General features: G+C 40.0%; 2 protein-coding genes across 3 annotated transcripts; both read right to left on the reverse strand.

The window, feature by feature from the left end:
- Nucleotides 1-4,590: 4,590 nt before the first annotated feature.
- On the reverse strand, nt 4,591-5,718 carry gjd6 (gap junction protein delta 6). The gene has a single exon (XM_058077891.2). The coding sequence runs from the start codon at nt 5,716-5,718 to the stop codon at nt 4,591-4,593; it is 1,128 nt and encodes a 375-aa protein (XP_057933874.2).
- Nucleotides 5,719-8,884: 3,166 nt separating this feature from the next.
- Nucleotides 8,885-16,968, reverse strand: lmnl3 (lamin L3). 2 transcript variants are annotated; one of them, XM_078792484.1, is made up of 12 exons: nt 16,348-16,968; nt 15,192-15,348; nt 14,899-15,024; nt 14,655-14,825; nt 14,452-14,577; nt 13,009-13,229; nt 12,707-12,929; nt 11,019-11,123; nt 10,567-10,683; nt 10,353-10,448; nt 10,209-10,269; nt 8,886-9,061 (listed from the first exon to the last, which is right to left on the reverse strand). In XM_078792484.1, exons 1-11 carry the CDS (start codon nt 16,731-16,733, stop codon nt 10,234-10,236), a joined length of 1,764 nt encoding a protein of 587 aa, XP_078648610.1. In that variant the 5' UTR covers nt 16,734-16,968; the 3' UTR covers nt 8,886-9,061; nt 10,209-10,233. The 2 variants fall into 2 exon arrangements, with proteins under 2 accessions (XP_057933607.2, XP_078648610.1); XM_058077624.2 differs by lacking the exon at nt 10,209-10,269 and having other exon boundaries at nt 8,885-9,061; nt 16,348-16,967.
- Between the last annotated feature and the right edge of the window lie 137 nt (nt 16,969-17,105).

Below are 17,105 nucleotides of genomic sequence, written 5' to 3' on the forward strand. Positions count from 1 at the left end.
AATATCCGTTTTCAACAAAAACAGCTTGTTGTGAAAAGATACATTTCACTTAGAGACTAATTTAACCATATATATTTAACCAAAATACTATGCCACAACATAAACAACAAAGCTAATTACATGAGTGACATGAAAATTACTGATTTACAAATGTACACCATCAAATATTTACAATTTTCCCTGAAAATGAGTTAGCATTCACATGCGGGTCACTTATTATTCACTTATCCTCACGAGGGTCGCGGGGGGTGCTGGAGCCTATCCCAGCTGTCTTTGGGCGTGAGGCGGGGTACACCCTGGACTGGTGGCCAGCCAATCACAGGGCACATATAGACAAACAACCATTCACACTCACATTCATACCTATGGACAATTTGGAGTGGCCAATTAACCTAGCATGTTTTTGGAATGTGGGAGGAAACCGGAGTACCCGGAGAAAACCCACGCATGCACGGGGAGAACATGCAAACTCCACACAGAGATGGCCGAGGGTGGAATTGAAACCTGGTCTCCTAGCTGTGAGGTCTGCGCGCTAACCACTCGACCACTGTGTAGCCAACCCAAGCTACAGTGTTATTGTTATTGTAGCAGAGTAACACAAACTCTCATTGTCACTCACAATACCTCAATACTGCAACCACACACACGGAAGAGTGGATGCTATTGGCTCTCAATTTTGTTACGTAGACTAAACAAGATGCTTCTTACCTGAGTACTGGAGCATAACCTTTGTGCTGGAAGACACAGCCATCCCAATGAGAGGGGACATTGTTGTTGATGGAAGTAGTGTTAGCTCCTATGGGCTATGTCAAATCAATGTGCCTATGAAAGAAGTTCTGGTAATGTATTAAATCATTAAAATACAGAATGGTTAGTATTACATGTTATCAAGTTTTTTTAGAGGTGCCTCCAATCTGAGTTGGCTTATGCTAACTCATTTGTCTTCTTAGAACGCACAGAAATAAGAAATATGTGCAATATAAGGATTGTGGACGACGGGCAAAATTTAAAAAAAGTGCAGTTTTCCTTTAAGACCACACCCTCAAAAATTTGAGCACCACACATGGAACATCGGAAGGTGCAAGGACGTTACTTGCATGACAAGGAGATCCCCACAATCGAGGGGGTGCCATCATGATCTGGGCTGCTTCTCCTTCAATGGGACAATAGAGGTTGCACAGGGGCGTCAAACGGCAGCCGGAGATGTCTTTTGATGTCGTCTAACATTTAATGCAAACATGTCTGAACAGTCCCTTTAGACTTCTGTAGTTTTCCTTGCCACTCGCTAAGGCTGAGAACATTACAAAGTTCATCAATGAAGCTACCTCAAATGTTTATTTTTACTCCTTTATTTCTTGACGGTTTGAATCCCTTTCCAGAGCATTGCTGCCTCATTCCTTACCCTGTCATGTGAGCACATGAGTCAATCCACGTATACTTTATCTTTAAAATCAGCATTCATTTACACAGAGCCTAGAAAACATCAGGAATCGTCCGTGTGTTGTAGGTACCAATGTATGGAATGAAACCAATACATGTGCATAGTATGTATATGTCACATACGTCAAGGTTTTAAAATGATACCACACATTTCTTATGACATAAACCAAATAACTTTTGGACTTTGGGTCACTGGAGCAGCACTTTTCACCAGAGATTTCCAAAAGCTGCATTTTTAAAGACAAAAAACACCTATGTTTGTTTGCTTATGGATGAAACGCATAGAAAAATCATAAAGTACGTGCTAACAGAGCCTGACTATGAAGTGTTGGAAAGCTACGGATATTGTCTGCCTTGTCTCACTGTCACAAGTGCTCTTTGACATGCCACTTATGTTTGACTGAAGCTTTAGCGTTGTTAATAACGTGCACCTTTTATCTTGTCTACATTTGTCTTCTTTTTCCTTATTTACAGTTTGCACTTTTTCCACATATTTTTCCCACTGTACTAGAAGGCATCCCTAAAGTCTGGATACGTACAATTATCAAAAATATATACTTAATACATTATATACAGTGGAACCTTAGTTAACGTGTTCAGTTTTCAGTTAAAATGTTCTGGTTAGCATACAGTAATAATAACATTTACACAATAAAAAATCATTCATTCATTCATTTTCTACCACTTATCTTCACGAGGGTCGCGGGGGTGCTGGAGCCTATCCCAGCTGTCTTCGGGCGAGAGGCGGGGTACACCCTGGACTGGTGGCCAGCCAATCACAGGGCACATATAGACAAACAACCATTCACACTCACACAATAAATAATCATGATAAATACAAAAAATAATAAATGTGAATCTCACTTGGAGATAAATAAAGTATCTATCTATTATGACTCTAATCAAATACATTTTTCACATAAGAAATTATGTAATTGGGTTTACAACGCAAACCAAGGTTCCACTGTTTCTGATCTCTTAACAAAATACATGTATTTATTTATTTATTCAAAAATAGGCTGTTTTTTTCCCCAGAAAACACATCTCATTCACCATAAATTGGTAATCATTTCTAAACATGTGACAATACAGGTAAACGATGTGCCACAGTTTGTGCCAATGTGTTAAGATTTCACACTTTGTTCAGCGGCCCTTAAATGCAACATAGTTGCTGTAAGTGAAAACTTTATGTAACTTCTACACCATACAATGTTTTAAGGATCATCTTACTTTATCATTCATTAGTGGTTAATAGCTATGGATTGTGTCGTGAGTGAACAGTGGCAATTGAAGAGAGAAGGGGAGGTGTTCTGGAGCTGAATTTTAATGCTATTTTAAGTTTATTTATTATTATTCCAGGTAATATAGGTATTATTGTAGGTATTATGTTTTATTTATTCATTTTGTTTTTGCAATTGCAATAATTTTTTTATGATGTATTTAATCTTTTTTTTTTTACTTAATTTATTTAAAACATTAATGAAATGGGCATTATACCAAAATCGGCACTTGCGTTTTAGCTCCAGAACAAAAATCTCCAAAACAAAACTGGTAGCGCTCCACTGCTTCCCTACTTAAAACTGTGTGCTGCAGTGAAATGCATCCAAGTAGAAACTGCGATTAGACTGAAATAGTGTTCCACACCGCAGAGCCGCGTTTGTCAAAAACTTGTCCTACAGCCGTATATTACATGTCCAGACTTTAGGGGGACACCCTTTATAGTAAAAACTGTTGGTATTTTATGGTAAATGTTTTCCAAGTTATTCCTCAAGGAACATTTAAGTTTGCTTGAAAGGTTTCAGGACTTTCCATCTTGCCATGATGAATGAAGTTAACATTGCACACGATTTTCTTTTATTGTAAATTTTGAAAGACTGGGACCACAAGTCACATGATGCCACTCTTTCTTGTGTGAATTATTTCTAATTCATCAAATGTTCAGAATTTTTGATTCAACTTTAGATAACTGCACATGTCAATGTTATTCGGTTTCTAGTTCAAATACATGAAAGATGTCAGAGCACAGGTAAGCAGCCATTTTTTTGTAGTCCTTATACATTGTATGCACTTATTAACACTTATTTTGGCGGTATATTTTTGTGCAACTTTTCCAACTTCAAGCTGTGTAAACTTGATTGCTTATTGGATGTAAGCATATCTGCTGGTGTGTATTTGTGTAAAGAAGGACAGGGTGTGTTAAGGTTATGTGTATCTTCCTTTCCTGAAGCAAAATGGGCCAAAAAAGAGATTTAACTGCCTCTGTAAAGCCCATAAAGTAGGTTTATCAATCGATTAAAATATTTGATCGTGATTAATCGCATTTTGTCCACAGTTCACTCACAATTAATCACATTTAGCTAACACAATAGCTATTCAGCTACACAAAAACTAAACATGAACACAAAAGGTGTCCAGTGTTTATGTAACATAAACACTTTTTTCATTTATAAGTCGCTCTGGAGTATAAGTCGCAGGAACAGCCAACCTATGAAAAAAAGAGCGACTTATAGTCCGGAAAATACAGTAATTGATATCAAATATGTGTATCGCAAACTACAATTCCTTGTTTATGGCAGTTAATTCCAGACCAACAGTGATGAGTGAATATTTTTGTGGTTAGAGTATGGCTAACATGTTTACGACACTCTAAATACAGTTTTTAACATTATTAGAGCTCTCTTGGCATGAAATAACACCCCTATAGTCACCAAACTCTCATATTAACCAAAAAAACAGACATAGATCATAAGAAAAATGCTTGTGTATGTGTGATGTGGCGTTGGGGATTCAGAGTTGACTAGCTTGGTGTTTGTTTATGGCCACAACTGTAGTTTGCGTTAGCAATCATGTGCCTATTGTGAGATCATTAACGCCTCATCATATTAGTAATATTAGCATTGTTGTAAATGTAAGATCAAACACTTACCGACTCCGATGGTACAGCCATCAAGTTGGAATTGCAGGGAAAATTAGGTCCAAAATTTGAATTAAAATTCGTAAACTGAACAAAAGCAGACTGGAAGACATTTTTGTTAGCTTTTCTTTTACACATACACACTTTCCAAATATCAGTGGTGATAAACTACAAAGAAAATACTACAAAAAGAACTTGTCTGTAGTTTAAGAGTTCTAGTTCTAGTTCTAGAATGGTTATATCCAAACCTCATCAGCACTCCTCTGCTTTGAGGGTCTTTTCTCCTTCTTACTTTCTTCTTTATGCTTCTTCGGCTGCAAGTCTCTGACCACCTCACCGTTCGTCACCCTGCTGAAGTCCACATCACAGTTCCAGTCGGGCTGGTGTCCCATCACCAGGTCCAAAGTGGGCAGTGAAGTCGTACTCGTCACATCCCTGAAGCCCAGAGAAGATGTGATTGAGGGGGTGTCTGCTGGAAAGGTTTCGTACCCGCATCTCTTTCCCGGGCGGCGCCCCCATGAGGCACCGTCTCGCATCTTCACCGCCTGACGGATCTTCTTCCAGCCCAGGTGGTTGAGTTCCAGCAGGTTGAGAAGAACACAGAAGACTCCCACGCAGTACATAAAGAGCAGGAAGATGGTCTTCTCGGTGGGCCTGGAAACGTAGCAGTCGACTGGCTGGCTGCAGGGGGGGGCGGAACACAGGAAATGGACCGGCACCTGAAAACCGAAAAGCTTCCACTGGGCCACCACAAATCCCACTTCTAGGAGCGCACGCAAGCACACGTGTAAGATGTAACATTTGGACAGGACCCCTCCAGAGAAGGAGTGCCCATCGCTATGCCGGTCTTTATGGGGGCAAACCCGTGCCTGGATTAATGACGCCATGCCTTTGGGGTCGCCGCCGGCGGTACCGCCTTTCAGGGCGTCTGCCAGGCTGCTCCCGAGATGCTTATGCGAGCTGATGGAGCAGCTGTCCGAGTCACAGCTCCGACCGTACGCCTCCCGTGCGAAGTCTTCTTTCTCCGGCCCCTCAGTCTGGCTCGTCTTTGGGGGACGCTTGGAAAGGTTGTGCCACGTGTAGATGATGAAACACAGCGACGGCGTGGACACGCTGATGATGTGGAACACCCAGAAGCGAGGTTGCGAGATGGGCGCGAATGCATCGTAGCAGACGGTGGAGCATCCCGGCTGCAGCGTGTTGCACACAAACATCTCCTGCTCGTCGGTGTACACGTCCTCTGTCGCCACGGCGACAACAAGCAGCCGAAAGATGACCATGACGGTGAGCCACAGCCTGCCGATCATAGTGGAGTGCTGGTGTACGGCGTCCAGGAGACGTTTGAGCAAGGTCCATTCCGTCATGGTGGCCTGTGGCGGCCTGCTGCCTCGAGGAGGGACCGGCTGCTTGGAGAAGAACAGTCTGCTCCCGTTGGATCCACGTCTCCTCTTGACTTCCTACTGGTTTGAAGATGGAACTTTAAAGAAACGCTGACCAAAACTCTTCAGTGTGAATCCTAGCAACTGTCATCTTTTACGGAAAACTACACCGAGGAGCTTCCTGGCTGCTTCACTTCCCTGAATGTTCTTTATCTCTGCCTTCCTTCTCAGAGGTGAAGCCGTCGCACGAGTCCCATCCCATCTTAGTACGATAAGGACCAACACTCGACATGAGTCGCTTGGCACGCTCGCTTTGCTCTTGTCTTTCGGCTCCATTTTAAAACCAAGAGACACCATCCGTCCGCCAGTGGAGGACTTGTGATAGCGTCCGCCGATAAAACATTCTTTGCTGATTAGCTAATCAGCTCCTCCATTAATGGACACGCTGACTTCTGACGCCCAAATATAACAATGACAACAAAAATAGTTCATGAAACATTCCCAAAATGTCCACAATTTACGTAATTCCACATTTTCTGTCACAACATTCCCAATGAAAATGAATGGACAATTTTTACAAGTTTACAATTTCTCACATTTCTAAAGCGATTCAAACCATTCCTACATGAACACATTCAGAATATACAGGCTTTACCACCCCCCCCCCCAAAAAAAATCACACTTTTCACATAATTCTACATTTTCCATAACACACATTCCCTTTCATTTTAAGAATTCTAAAACTATTCCCACATTTCCCAACTGATTCAATCCATTCCTGTGACTGGAGCTGTACTTTAAATCAGGGTTGTAGAAATATGATTTAACAAGAAAAATAAAAACACCAGCAAAAAATTTTTTTATCAGCAGTAATTTGGCAAAATATTAAGAGAAAATATCATTTTACAAGAATATTCATACTAATAATTTTAGTAGCATAGATTTCAAATATTTAATATTATTTAATATTTAATATTATAAAGACAATTTTAAAGTCATTAAAAAACTAATGAAGCTGCAATTTCTTTAGAGAGAATTTGGTTGCAAATAACGTTATAATACTATATGAATACAGTCAAAATATTATGACAATAAAGTCATCATTATAAGACATTTCCGAGAAAGTTGAAATAGTAGGCAAATAAAAAAACACTAAATTACAAAAAAAACGTAAAAATATAAAAATGAAAAAAAGTTTTATTTTAAGAAGAAAAAAAGTCCCAATTTTAAACTTGTTACATAAGGAGGAAAAAGTTGTTTTATTATCGGTGGCCGATAATATTGGCCCAATATCAGCATTAAAAAATATATTGGTCGACGTATTGGATTTTTTTTCCTGAAAAATGAAAACCGATATTAAAAAATGCTGAATAGATGAACATGAATGTACGTAAAAATTTGGTAATGGTAATGGTTTTATTTCATTTGAACATGCATCAGATTACAATTGAATGCATCCCATAATCAGTTCCCAGTTCCACATGTCCAAAAGGAGTAGGAAGAAGCAAAGCTTATTAAATCCTACCCCTCCATCTGGTACTTTTACAATCAGTAACTGTTACATTTGTTCACTTCCTACCTTTCTAATATAATTTTAAGTTTTTTATTTATTATTTTAAAATTTATTTTATTTTTATTTTTTTTGTCACGTCCAGAAGTACGAGGTGATATAACCATACAATGACATAATGGGTACGTAGTGTGTTCGTCTTCTTGAAAGCATTAAGTCCTTTTCCGACCATTCAATTTGCTTGAATAAACAATCCCCAAAATCACCATTTTTCCCATAACTCAGCATTTAGGTCGCCGATGTTGCCTTCTGTAGTTAGAAATGCTAATGCTGTTGCCTCACATCAACATAATCCTTAAAGACTTACAGTGTTAAATGTTTTTCATGTTAAGGAGAAGCCTCCTCGGTCTACTGATGTTTGGTTAGGACCGCCCAGCTTCAAGCACTTGCCATTTGTCTTATCTGTGTTTTGAAAAGACTTGGAAAGTCTGCTAGCGTGAAATCAGCGTCTCTCAAGATAAAACACTCACTGACCGCTTTCTTTACTGCACATAGTAAATGGAGCTGGTGTGCATGTGGCTTACATGTACAGGTACTGTACTTGTTCATAAATAAAATATCCAAACCAATTGTCCCTCAGAGAAAACACTGTAGTTACTGTTGAAGGGGTGTCCAAACTATTTCCAGCGGGGGGGTCCATGTTCGGAAAAATCTCTGGATGCAAGGGCCACTTTGATATTTGGTGTAGCTACACATGTACTATCTAAGCCAAGAGGTTAAATACAGTATACACAGAGTATACTGTATTTAAGTATATAGTACCTGCATCTCAGCTTTGTGATGGAGGTGAAAAACTATTAGTATCAGCGTTGCTCTTTATTTTCATTATTATTATTTATGACTATTCCGCCACCTAATTTTTAAAAAATCCCAACTTTTAGTTTTTCATATTACGACCTAAAAAAAAAAAGTCTCCATATTGCAAATTTATACTATTTACAAATTTTATTTTGAAATCACAGCTTTTTCCTCATTGCAGTATGTTTTTCTCTTAATATCTACTGTTATTTTGTTATTTTTTTTATTGTCCAACATCTTTTGGGGGAAGATTCTTTTCATAATTATGACTTTATTCCCATAATTTAATATTTAATTTCATAACCTAATTTTACAAAAACTCCAACTTCATTTAGTTTCTCATGACTATTTTTCTTCATTTCAACTTTATGCCACTTAAAATTTGACTTCATATTGTGAGCTTCTCATAAAACTGACATTTCTCATGAGAATAAGTATTTCCTCCTTATTTTGAGTTTGTCATGTTTTTCCAGCACGTATTTTGACTTTGTAACAACTTTTTCTGCAGCCTAATTTTCCAGTTATTACAACCTTTATAAAAAATAACTTAATATTTCAACTGTGCTACTACAATTACTTTCCTCACAAATTACATAATGCTCATTGTTTTTCCTTTTTATATAACTTTTGTCTTAATATTCTCTACTTCTCTAATTACTGCCCTTTTTTTTTACTGCTCATTTTCCATTCTTAGTGTTTTTATTAAACCGGCCAAGGTTTCTCACACACACACACACACACAGTAAAACATTCAGACATTAGTTTAGAAAACTTTATTGTGCTAATAATTTCATTCCAGACATACATTAAAGGTTTTGGCCTGACTACTTCTTGCATTAAGGCATCAGGCAAGTGGCGTGTTGGGGGGGTTGAGGTAATAAGATAAAATATTTCAGTAGTACTACAGGAAGCGGCTTCGGGGGATCACATGACAACACAGCTGCCCTCCTTGGATAGACCCTGAGGAAAAACAAAAAACTTGTCTTACTTTCATAATGATATATTTTATATGCTGCAGTTATAGCATTACGCCTGTTAGCAATGAAGAGCCAAGCAGTATGCTACTAGACACCGGCCACACTAAAAATACCCCAGGCGTGTCCAATGCATGGCCCGAGGGCTTCAGCATATTGTAAAATTAGAACACCTTCATTAATGTTGTATTAATGGAATATTACACAAAATTGGTTTGTCAGCTACAACAAAGCTAAGATGTTTTATTCAGAAAACGGGGATGAACTGCATTTAAATAACTTTACTGCATTTCTAGCGTGTAGCAGGTTTAAGTATAAACAAATAAGACCATTTAAGTATGAACCATGTTGACATTGGCCATGCTAAAAGTGATATTTTGGTTTCATATGTGATTTTGTACTTTTTTTTGTTTGTTTTTTACTTCAACAATAAGTACCAACAATATGAGATACTACATTTAGTATAATATACAGCAGGGGTGTCCAAATGTTTTCCAGTAAGAGCCACATACATGAAAAATTAAAGAAAGCAAGCATAAAAGATGGCACTGCAGTGCTGCTACTGTCCACCAGAGGATCAAAGCCCAGGGGGAAGCTGACGTCATTGCAGCGCTCCAATGAATGCGCTGCTCAGATGCAGTGCCTTATGGGAAAACTTTAAAACGCTTGGACACATTTGTATAGACACCTTTTTCAGTATCAAGTTCCTGCGTGATGCATTTAGTGCTTTTTGCATTTTGTGATTGGTGGAAAACAAGCATGCGAATGCTGCCGTTAGCATAGGATTTATTTAAATTTTTTAAATAACTAAAAAAAATTAAAATGCTGCTACTGTCCACCAGAGGGAGCCAGAGCATCAAAGCCCAGAGGGAAGCTGATGTCATTGCAGCGCCCCAATGAATGCACTGCTCAGACGCAGTGCCATATGGGAAAACTTTAAAACGCTTTAGTATCAAGTTCCTGCGTGATGCATTTAGTGCTTTGTGGAAAACAAGCATGCGAATGTTGCTGTTAGCATAGGATTTTTTTTTAAATAACTAAAAAAAATAAATAAAGCTTTGATTGCCTTACTACTTAACAGCCATGCAAACTTCTAAGCAAAGCACAAGCAGAGAGAAGACCTGCTCACCTACCACACAACACACGTTTGTTGTGTCTTCAAGACACACAACAACATTTCTTCTTTTTCTTTCGCTTCACAGAAAAAATATCAGCACTGGCATAAATAAGATTGACATTTGCATAAATAAAACAACAACATCCATGCTTATGTTTACCTGCGTCCTAAAGTGCTGAATGTTGCTGCTTTCTGCAAAATCCAAGCCACTTTCCTCCTCCCTGCTGTGCATACACACCCGGCGCTCAGCCATCTCCTGCAAGGTAACATTGCAGAGGAACGTGCAAGTGGTTGGACGTAAAAAAAAAAATAATAATAATAATAATTTTGTTGTGGAATAATACACTTTACTTTGATAAGTCCCTTTTACTTACTTCAAAGTCAGGATTGAGGAGGATGACCCGGACCTCATCAATGGGGCCCCAGCTCCTGTGGCCCTCCAAAACCAGGTCCCCAGGATCAGCCTCTTCCTCTGCACCTGCTGCCCAGATCTAAAACCGCAACCACATCACCCGTTGGAATTTCTTAAACACCAAGTACTACCTCAAACATGCTCTTAAAAAAGGACCACCATTTTTAGCATCCCTTTAAAGCTTTGAATACGAGGGGGAGTAAAACTTCTATATGTACTTTCATTTTTCAATACCGTGGACATTTAAATATCCCCCACCCAGTACTGCTGACGATAAAAAAACAAAAGTCACATCTTCTTTAAAAGTCTGTCAAACATCGACGTTGTCAACAGACGGGAATTGATCGCATGTTAGCATGATGTTAAAATGTGACGGTACCCGAAGTATTCTAGCCTTGATTACTAAATACTCACAGTAAGCGTCTGCCCACCAGCCAAGGCGCAGGAGGGGGGCAGATGAAAAGAGATGTCGGAGTCAGTGTATACCCTGCGGACAATCCAGCCACCGAGCGCCTGATCCTGGAAAAATGTATTAAAAATATTTATATTTTGATATATTCAAAAATACATAATACTTTAAAGCAGGGTTTCCCAAACGTTTCCTGCCGAGGGCTACTGATATTTTGTAAAGAGACACATGTTGATATGTATGTACGTACATATTAGCATGACCTTTTCTCCACAATTTTGCTGTTTATTCCAAATATTTCAACTCTTCTTAAAATCGGAAGATACTTTATTAATCTCCAAGAGGAGAGAAATTCACATTTTCAGCAGCTCTCCAAACAAGGCAGGACAGGCGGGATGAGAAAAGAAAATACAACTAAATACAGAAATAATACACAATTTGTAGTGCAACAATACTTATTAAACTAGGAATTATTATTATTATTATTATTATTATTAAGTCACACCAACCTCTGTTGAAAGGCCGCATGGCATGGGGGGAGGATGATGTGCTCAGTCTTTCAGGGGATCAGGGCAGTGATAGTAATCTGCCACTGAAACTGCTCTTCTGTATGAATGTTATTTTTGTAAAATTAATTTATTCCCATAATAACTTCCCCCAACCTAATATTCCAAAAATAACTGTGGTGTGTTTATCCTTGTTAGAATACAACTTTTCCATTTCTGCTGCGGTTTTCTTTTAAATTTTCCAACTATTTAAAATTTCTCCACGTAATTATGACTTTATTGTTCTAATATTTTGACTTTACACATAACGTTTTCCTGAAATTACAATTACTTTATGCTTTGTTTTGCTCGTTTTCATTATATGACATAAAAAAACAAACAAACACCATACTACTAAATATGTTACTTTTCATTATTCTCTAAATTACTACTTTTTTCCTTAAGTTAAAATTATAGCTGTTGGTGTTTTGTCTTTTAGCTTTCTTGTTAAATTCTATTTTTAGTACATGCCGTGTGTCACAGATGGCCTTCAGGCTGCATGTTGGACATCCCTGATGTCCAGTTTCATAGGATTGCTGCTAGAAGATATGGATTTGGAACAGCTGGTGATATGGTCATATCACCTCATACTTTGGTACGTGACAAAAATAAAATTTAAAAATGTATTTTATTTATTTTTTATTATTTATATTATTTAAAAAAAATACATTTTATCATTTTATTTCTTATTTATTATTTTTATTATGATTTTAAAATCTTTTAATTTAAATTTTTTTTACATTTAATTTTTTTTAAAAATTTTAAATTTAAACTATATTAGGAAAGCAGGAAGTGAACAAATGTAACAGTTACTGATTGTAAAAGTACCAGATGGAGGGGTAGGATTTAATAAGCTTTGCTTCTTCCTACTCCTTTTGGACATGTGGAACTGGGAACTGCTTATGGGATGCATTCAATTGTAATCTGATGCATGTTCAAATGAAATTAAACCATTACCATAACCCCCCCCCCCCCCCCAATCATCAATAAATGTCAATTTACAATTAATCCATGTGATCAGTATCGGCTGATTTCACAGGTGGAATATTACCTATATCTTACATTTTATGTCAACGTCAACTTAAGCGGGCAGGAATTAAGTTTGGACCCCCCCCCCTCCCAGTATCAGAGATGCGTGGCATCCATACCGTCTCCGAGATGTTCTTCAGTCGGACATATCTCCCGTCCACGTCCACATCGGCTATGCTAACAGCGCCGTGCTCAGACGAATGACTGCACATTTTATACGCGGGTGAGCTGCCAGGGGCGCCGTCGTGTTTCCTCTTCTTGCCTCGGAGTCTGCGGCCGCTACCGTGTTCATGCGTGCGAGGTATGGACACGTGCTGGGAGGGGCTGGGAGACAGCTGCAATCTGGCATACATCCAAAATAAATACATCCAGGTGAGATGTTCAATTCAATTGGGAGAAAGAAAATCACCCAATACAGTACCTCTGTTCTTCCACCTCCAACATCTTCCTGTAGGCCTTGATCTCCATATCCAGGGCAATCTTGACACCCAGCAGGTCCTCGTAGTCCTCCAGCTGGCTGTACATCTGGCTCCTCAGGCTCAGCAGCTCCTGCTCTTTCTGACTCAGCTTCTGCTGCCAAACCTCCCGCTCTCGGTCCAGAGTCCTGTCCAGGTCCTGGAAGCGGCCCTCTAATGCCATTTTCTACAGGAGGAAATGAACAAGTGGAGCCAAGTCAATTGGGATGCGTCCATAGAATCTATAATGGAGAAGTGGGTCTGGGCTTCCCAGCATGCCTTGTGGGTTCTAAGTTGAAAATTTTAAAAGTGTAAATTGTGTTCCCGGATATTATCATTCGAGGGAATATGCTAGATATGTTCACGCTAGCACCAGAAATTAAATGCAACATGAAATAATAATTCATGTTAGCAGATGGAATTGTCAAAGGAGTCCTTGCGTGAACACTCAGCCTATTGATCTTATATTACAATATTTGCTTGAGGAATAAACACGATTTTATCAACTACATTAAAACACAGCTGCATGAACAAGTGTTTAGCACACAGGCCTCAAAGCTCGGAAACCCAAGTTCAATTCCACACTCACCGTTCTCACCGTGCATGCGTGGGTTTTCTCCGGGTACTCCGGTTTCCTCCCACATTCCAAAAACATGCTAGGTTAATTGGCCACTCCAAATTGTCCATAGGTATGAATGTGAGTGTGAATGGTTGTTTGTCTATATGTGCCCTGTGATTGGCTGGCCACCAGTCCTGGGTGTACCCCAATTTCGCCCGAAGACAGGTGGGATAGACACCGCGAACCTCGTGAGGATAAGCGGTAGAAAATGAATTAATGAATAAATGGAGCCACCGCAAAACACTGCCATCTCGTGGCCACAACAATATACTGCAGATTACATGAAGCTATTACATCAAAAACAAAATGTCTTTCTCCGATGTATTATTTTGAAATTGATAAGCGTTAATATGTCAAAATTGTGCAGTGTTGAGAATTGATGAGAAGACTAGTTTTATAATAATTTTAGAATAATCAGTTAACTTGTGCATTCACATGCTGCATGCTAGCATGCCAGTGATCTTCCCTCACTTTGTTGGTGTTGCTTTCAGCGGCCAATCTTTGGGGAATGGCATTTTTAAAAATGTAGCAATCAGGATTTAGTCAGTGCACACAAAATGTAATGCATCCTTTTTGTTTTTAACCTCGCTTGTTTTTATATAGGCAAATTCTGTGGCAAAAAATGTATCGTCTTGCTGAAAATGACACGGTACGATCACGTTGAATACTTCCAATAGGGACAAATTTTACTCATCACTCAACTTTTTGAGTCAAAGTCAAGTCCCAAGGTGCTGATGTCAAAATACAAGTCCAGTGGAGAGATGGGATAGAATTGCATTACTTGGTTTACCTCTTTCTGGTATTGATGTAGTTGGGCGCTGAGAGTCTCCACTCTCAGTTTGGCGGTTTCCAGTTCGTCTTTGGTCGCTGAAACAACAATGTCTTTGTCCAGCACCGCCTGTTGGGCGTTCTCCAGCTGGAATTAAAATATCATAGAAATTCAACATTGAGGAAGAATATGATACAGTACATGATTGCTATAGTAAGTATTACTTTGGAGTTGAAGGTCCTGTCCAGCTCCTCTTTGTATTGCTGCAGCTGACCCTCGTGGTCCTGTCGCAGCTGATGCATCGCTTCAGCCAGCTTCATCTCAAACTCTCTCCGTCTCCCCGTGTCCACTTCCACTAAACGGCTGTCATGTCGACTACGAAGCTCCAAGATTTCCTATAAAAACCGATAAAATGTGCAAAATTCCCTTTGAGGCCATGGGACATGTTGTCTTGTCTTGTGTGTTTACCTGCTCGCTGATGTTCCTGTTGAGCTGGAGCTGTTCTTTGAGAGTTTGAACCTGGTTCTCGGCATCCACTCTCCTCAGGAGTTCTGAACTCAACTGGCTCTTGGCATCCGCAAGCATTCCCTCCGACTGGTGACGGTACATACTAGGTGTCACCACAATAATCCTGACGCATTTAGTCCGACTAGGACAGCACTTGTGTTAGACTCGTCTTGAGCATGTCTATCAGAGAATAGAACTGTATGGAAATACATGGAGCCCAATTGTGCAGATCACTTTGTGCTCCTAGATCTTACGTTATCCAACTGGCCCTGGAGATCAGTCAGGTTGTCTTTGAGTTGTCCGGACTCCGACAGAAGCTTTGTGCACTCTGCATCCTTTGCACTCAGCGCCGCTTCGACCCGTCTCCACTGAGTCAAGGCATTCGCCAGATCGCTCTCCTTCTTCTGGTTCCTGAGGAGGAAAATCCACCGTTAGGACGAATTAACATGTTATTTATTCCATGCATTCCATGTGTCTGCATCCCGACTGTCTGTCTTGGTAGGAATATTTTAAGGCCTGCAATGACAATGGCTTTAAGCATTTCACACTCAAAATGTCCTGAATTAAATAATGCTTTTTGGAATGAGACAGAGCTGCTCAGACAGTTTGAGGAACAGTGGGGGAACCAACCACGCAACTTTCAACCTAACCAAAACTTTGCCCTACACAAACACTCACTTTACATAACGTTTTGGAAACCGAAAATGGCTACATGGGATGTGGTACTGGGGTATGCTTTTATTTTGATGGCCAAACACAGGAAGTGTTTCGCAGAGTCATCAAGTCATACCGGTAGTTTTCGTCATTTTTTTAAATTAGACAAAAGTTAACATACAGCAAATGTGGCATCAATTAAGTAAATGCCCAGAATGAAATTAGAAACTATAAGCTATTTTATTATCACGTAGTGTAAATGTACATTATTACTTGCCCGCTTCTTTTTCGTACATCCTTTTTAATGCTGAATTGCAAACACTGGAGATAGTCCCGCCCCTTTCCGCTCGTACCATTCAGGGTGCCAAGTGCCCATCACTGCACACCAGAGATGCGGGAGTCATGAACGAGTCGTTTAAAACGCACAAGTTTAGCCACCGACTGAGGACACATGAGCTATTCACTCCTGATCCTGCTAGCTAAATGGGAAAAGGGCAACCAGGATAAATGATGTAGGAGGCGTTAAGTGAGTGGAACTTCATACACGATTCTGCGCTGCGTGACGAGTGAATAGAGTAGCCGATTCAGTTAAAGGAAGAATTGAGTTTCCCATCACTACTGCAAACTCTCCATTTGGGGTCTGTTACAACATCCGGGTATTGAGTGTAGGGCAATTGACGTAATTGGTACGCACTTATTCAGTAAAAGTTTAATTAAAGAGATCACATTAAATTAAGCATAGACGATTTTTGCTACCTCGCTTGGAGTTTCCGGTGTTCTTCCGAGATGTTTCCAAAGTCGATCTGAAGACGGGCCCTCTCTGCTGCTAGAACGTCCAGAGACTTCCGGACGTCGCTCAGCTCCTCCTCGTACAGCCGCCGCACGTTGCCCATCTCCCGGCTCTTCGACTCGTCCTGCTCCTCCAGCTGCAGCAGCATGAAAGACCTCTCGCTCTCCAGCTCCTGCACACGCTGGATGTAGTTGGCCAGGCGGTCATTGAGATGCCGGAGGTCATCCTTCTCCTGGATGCGGGACTTGTAGGTGGGGCTGGTGGATGCGGTAATGTTGACTGCGCTGCGGCGGCTGGCGGAGCGACTGGCGCGGCTGCTGGACACTGCGGGGGTGGAGGTGGCCGACGCCATACTACAACACTGCTGCAGCTTGCAGGACACTTGGAATATATTATTTTTTTTAATGCCCTTCAGTCAATATTGCATAGTCATGCTAAGGGCATCAAGCCATGGAAGCTGGAAGTCTTCGCAAATATCTAAAAACGCTTCTGCAGGGTTTGATGTGTGATCTCTCCTAGTTAAGGTGACTTCTAACACCAGTGATGGTCATCACAGCTGAAATAAATCACACGTGACGACGCGGATGTCACCCAGTCAAGTGACTGCATGAAAGTGTGCACTTCCGGGTAGGATGTTCACAATAAAACGGAAAGCCGGTCAAACGTTGTCTTTCTACTGTTATAGCAACATATGAATAGCAATATCATACATGAAAATAAAATA

The sequence above is a fragment of the Doryrhamphus excisus genome, linkage group LG1 (genome assembly GCF_037039965.1).
Source record: "Doryrhamphus excisus strain RoL-2023G ecotype Guam linkage group LG1, RoL_Dexc_Guam_v1.1, whole genome shotgun sequence".
Classification (NCBI taxonomy): Eukaryota; Metazoa; Chordata; class Actinopteri; order Syngnathiformes; family Syngnathidae; genus Doryrhamphus; species Doryrhamphus excisus.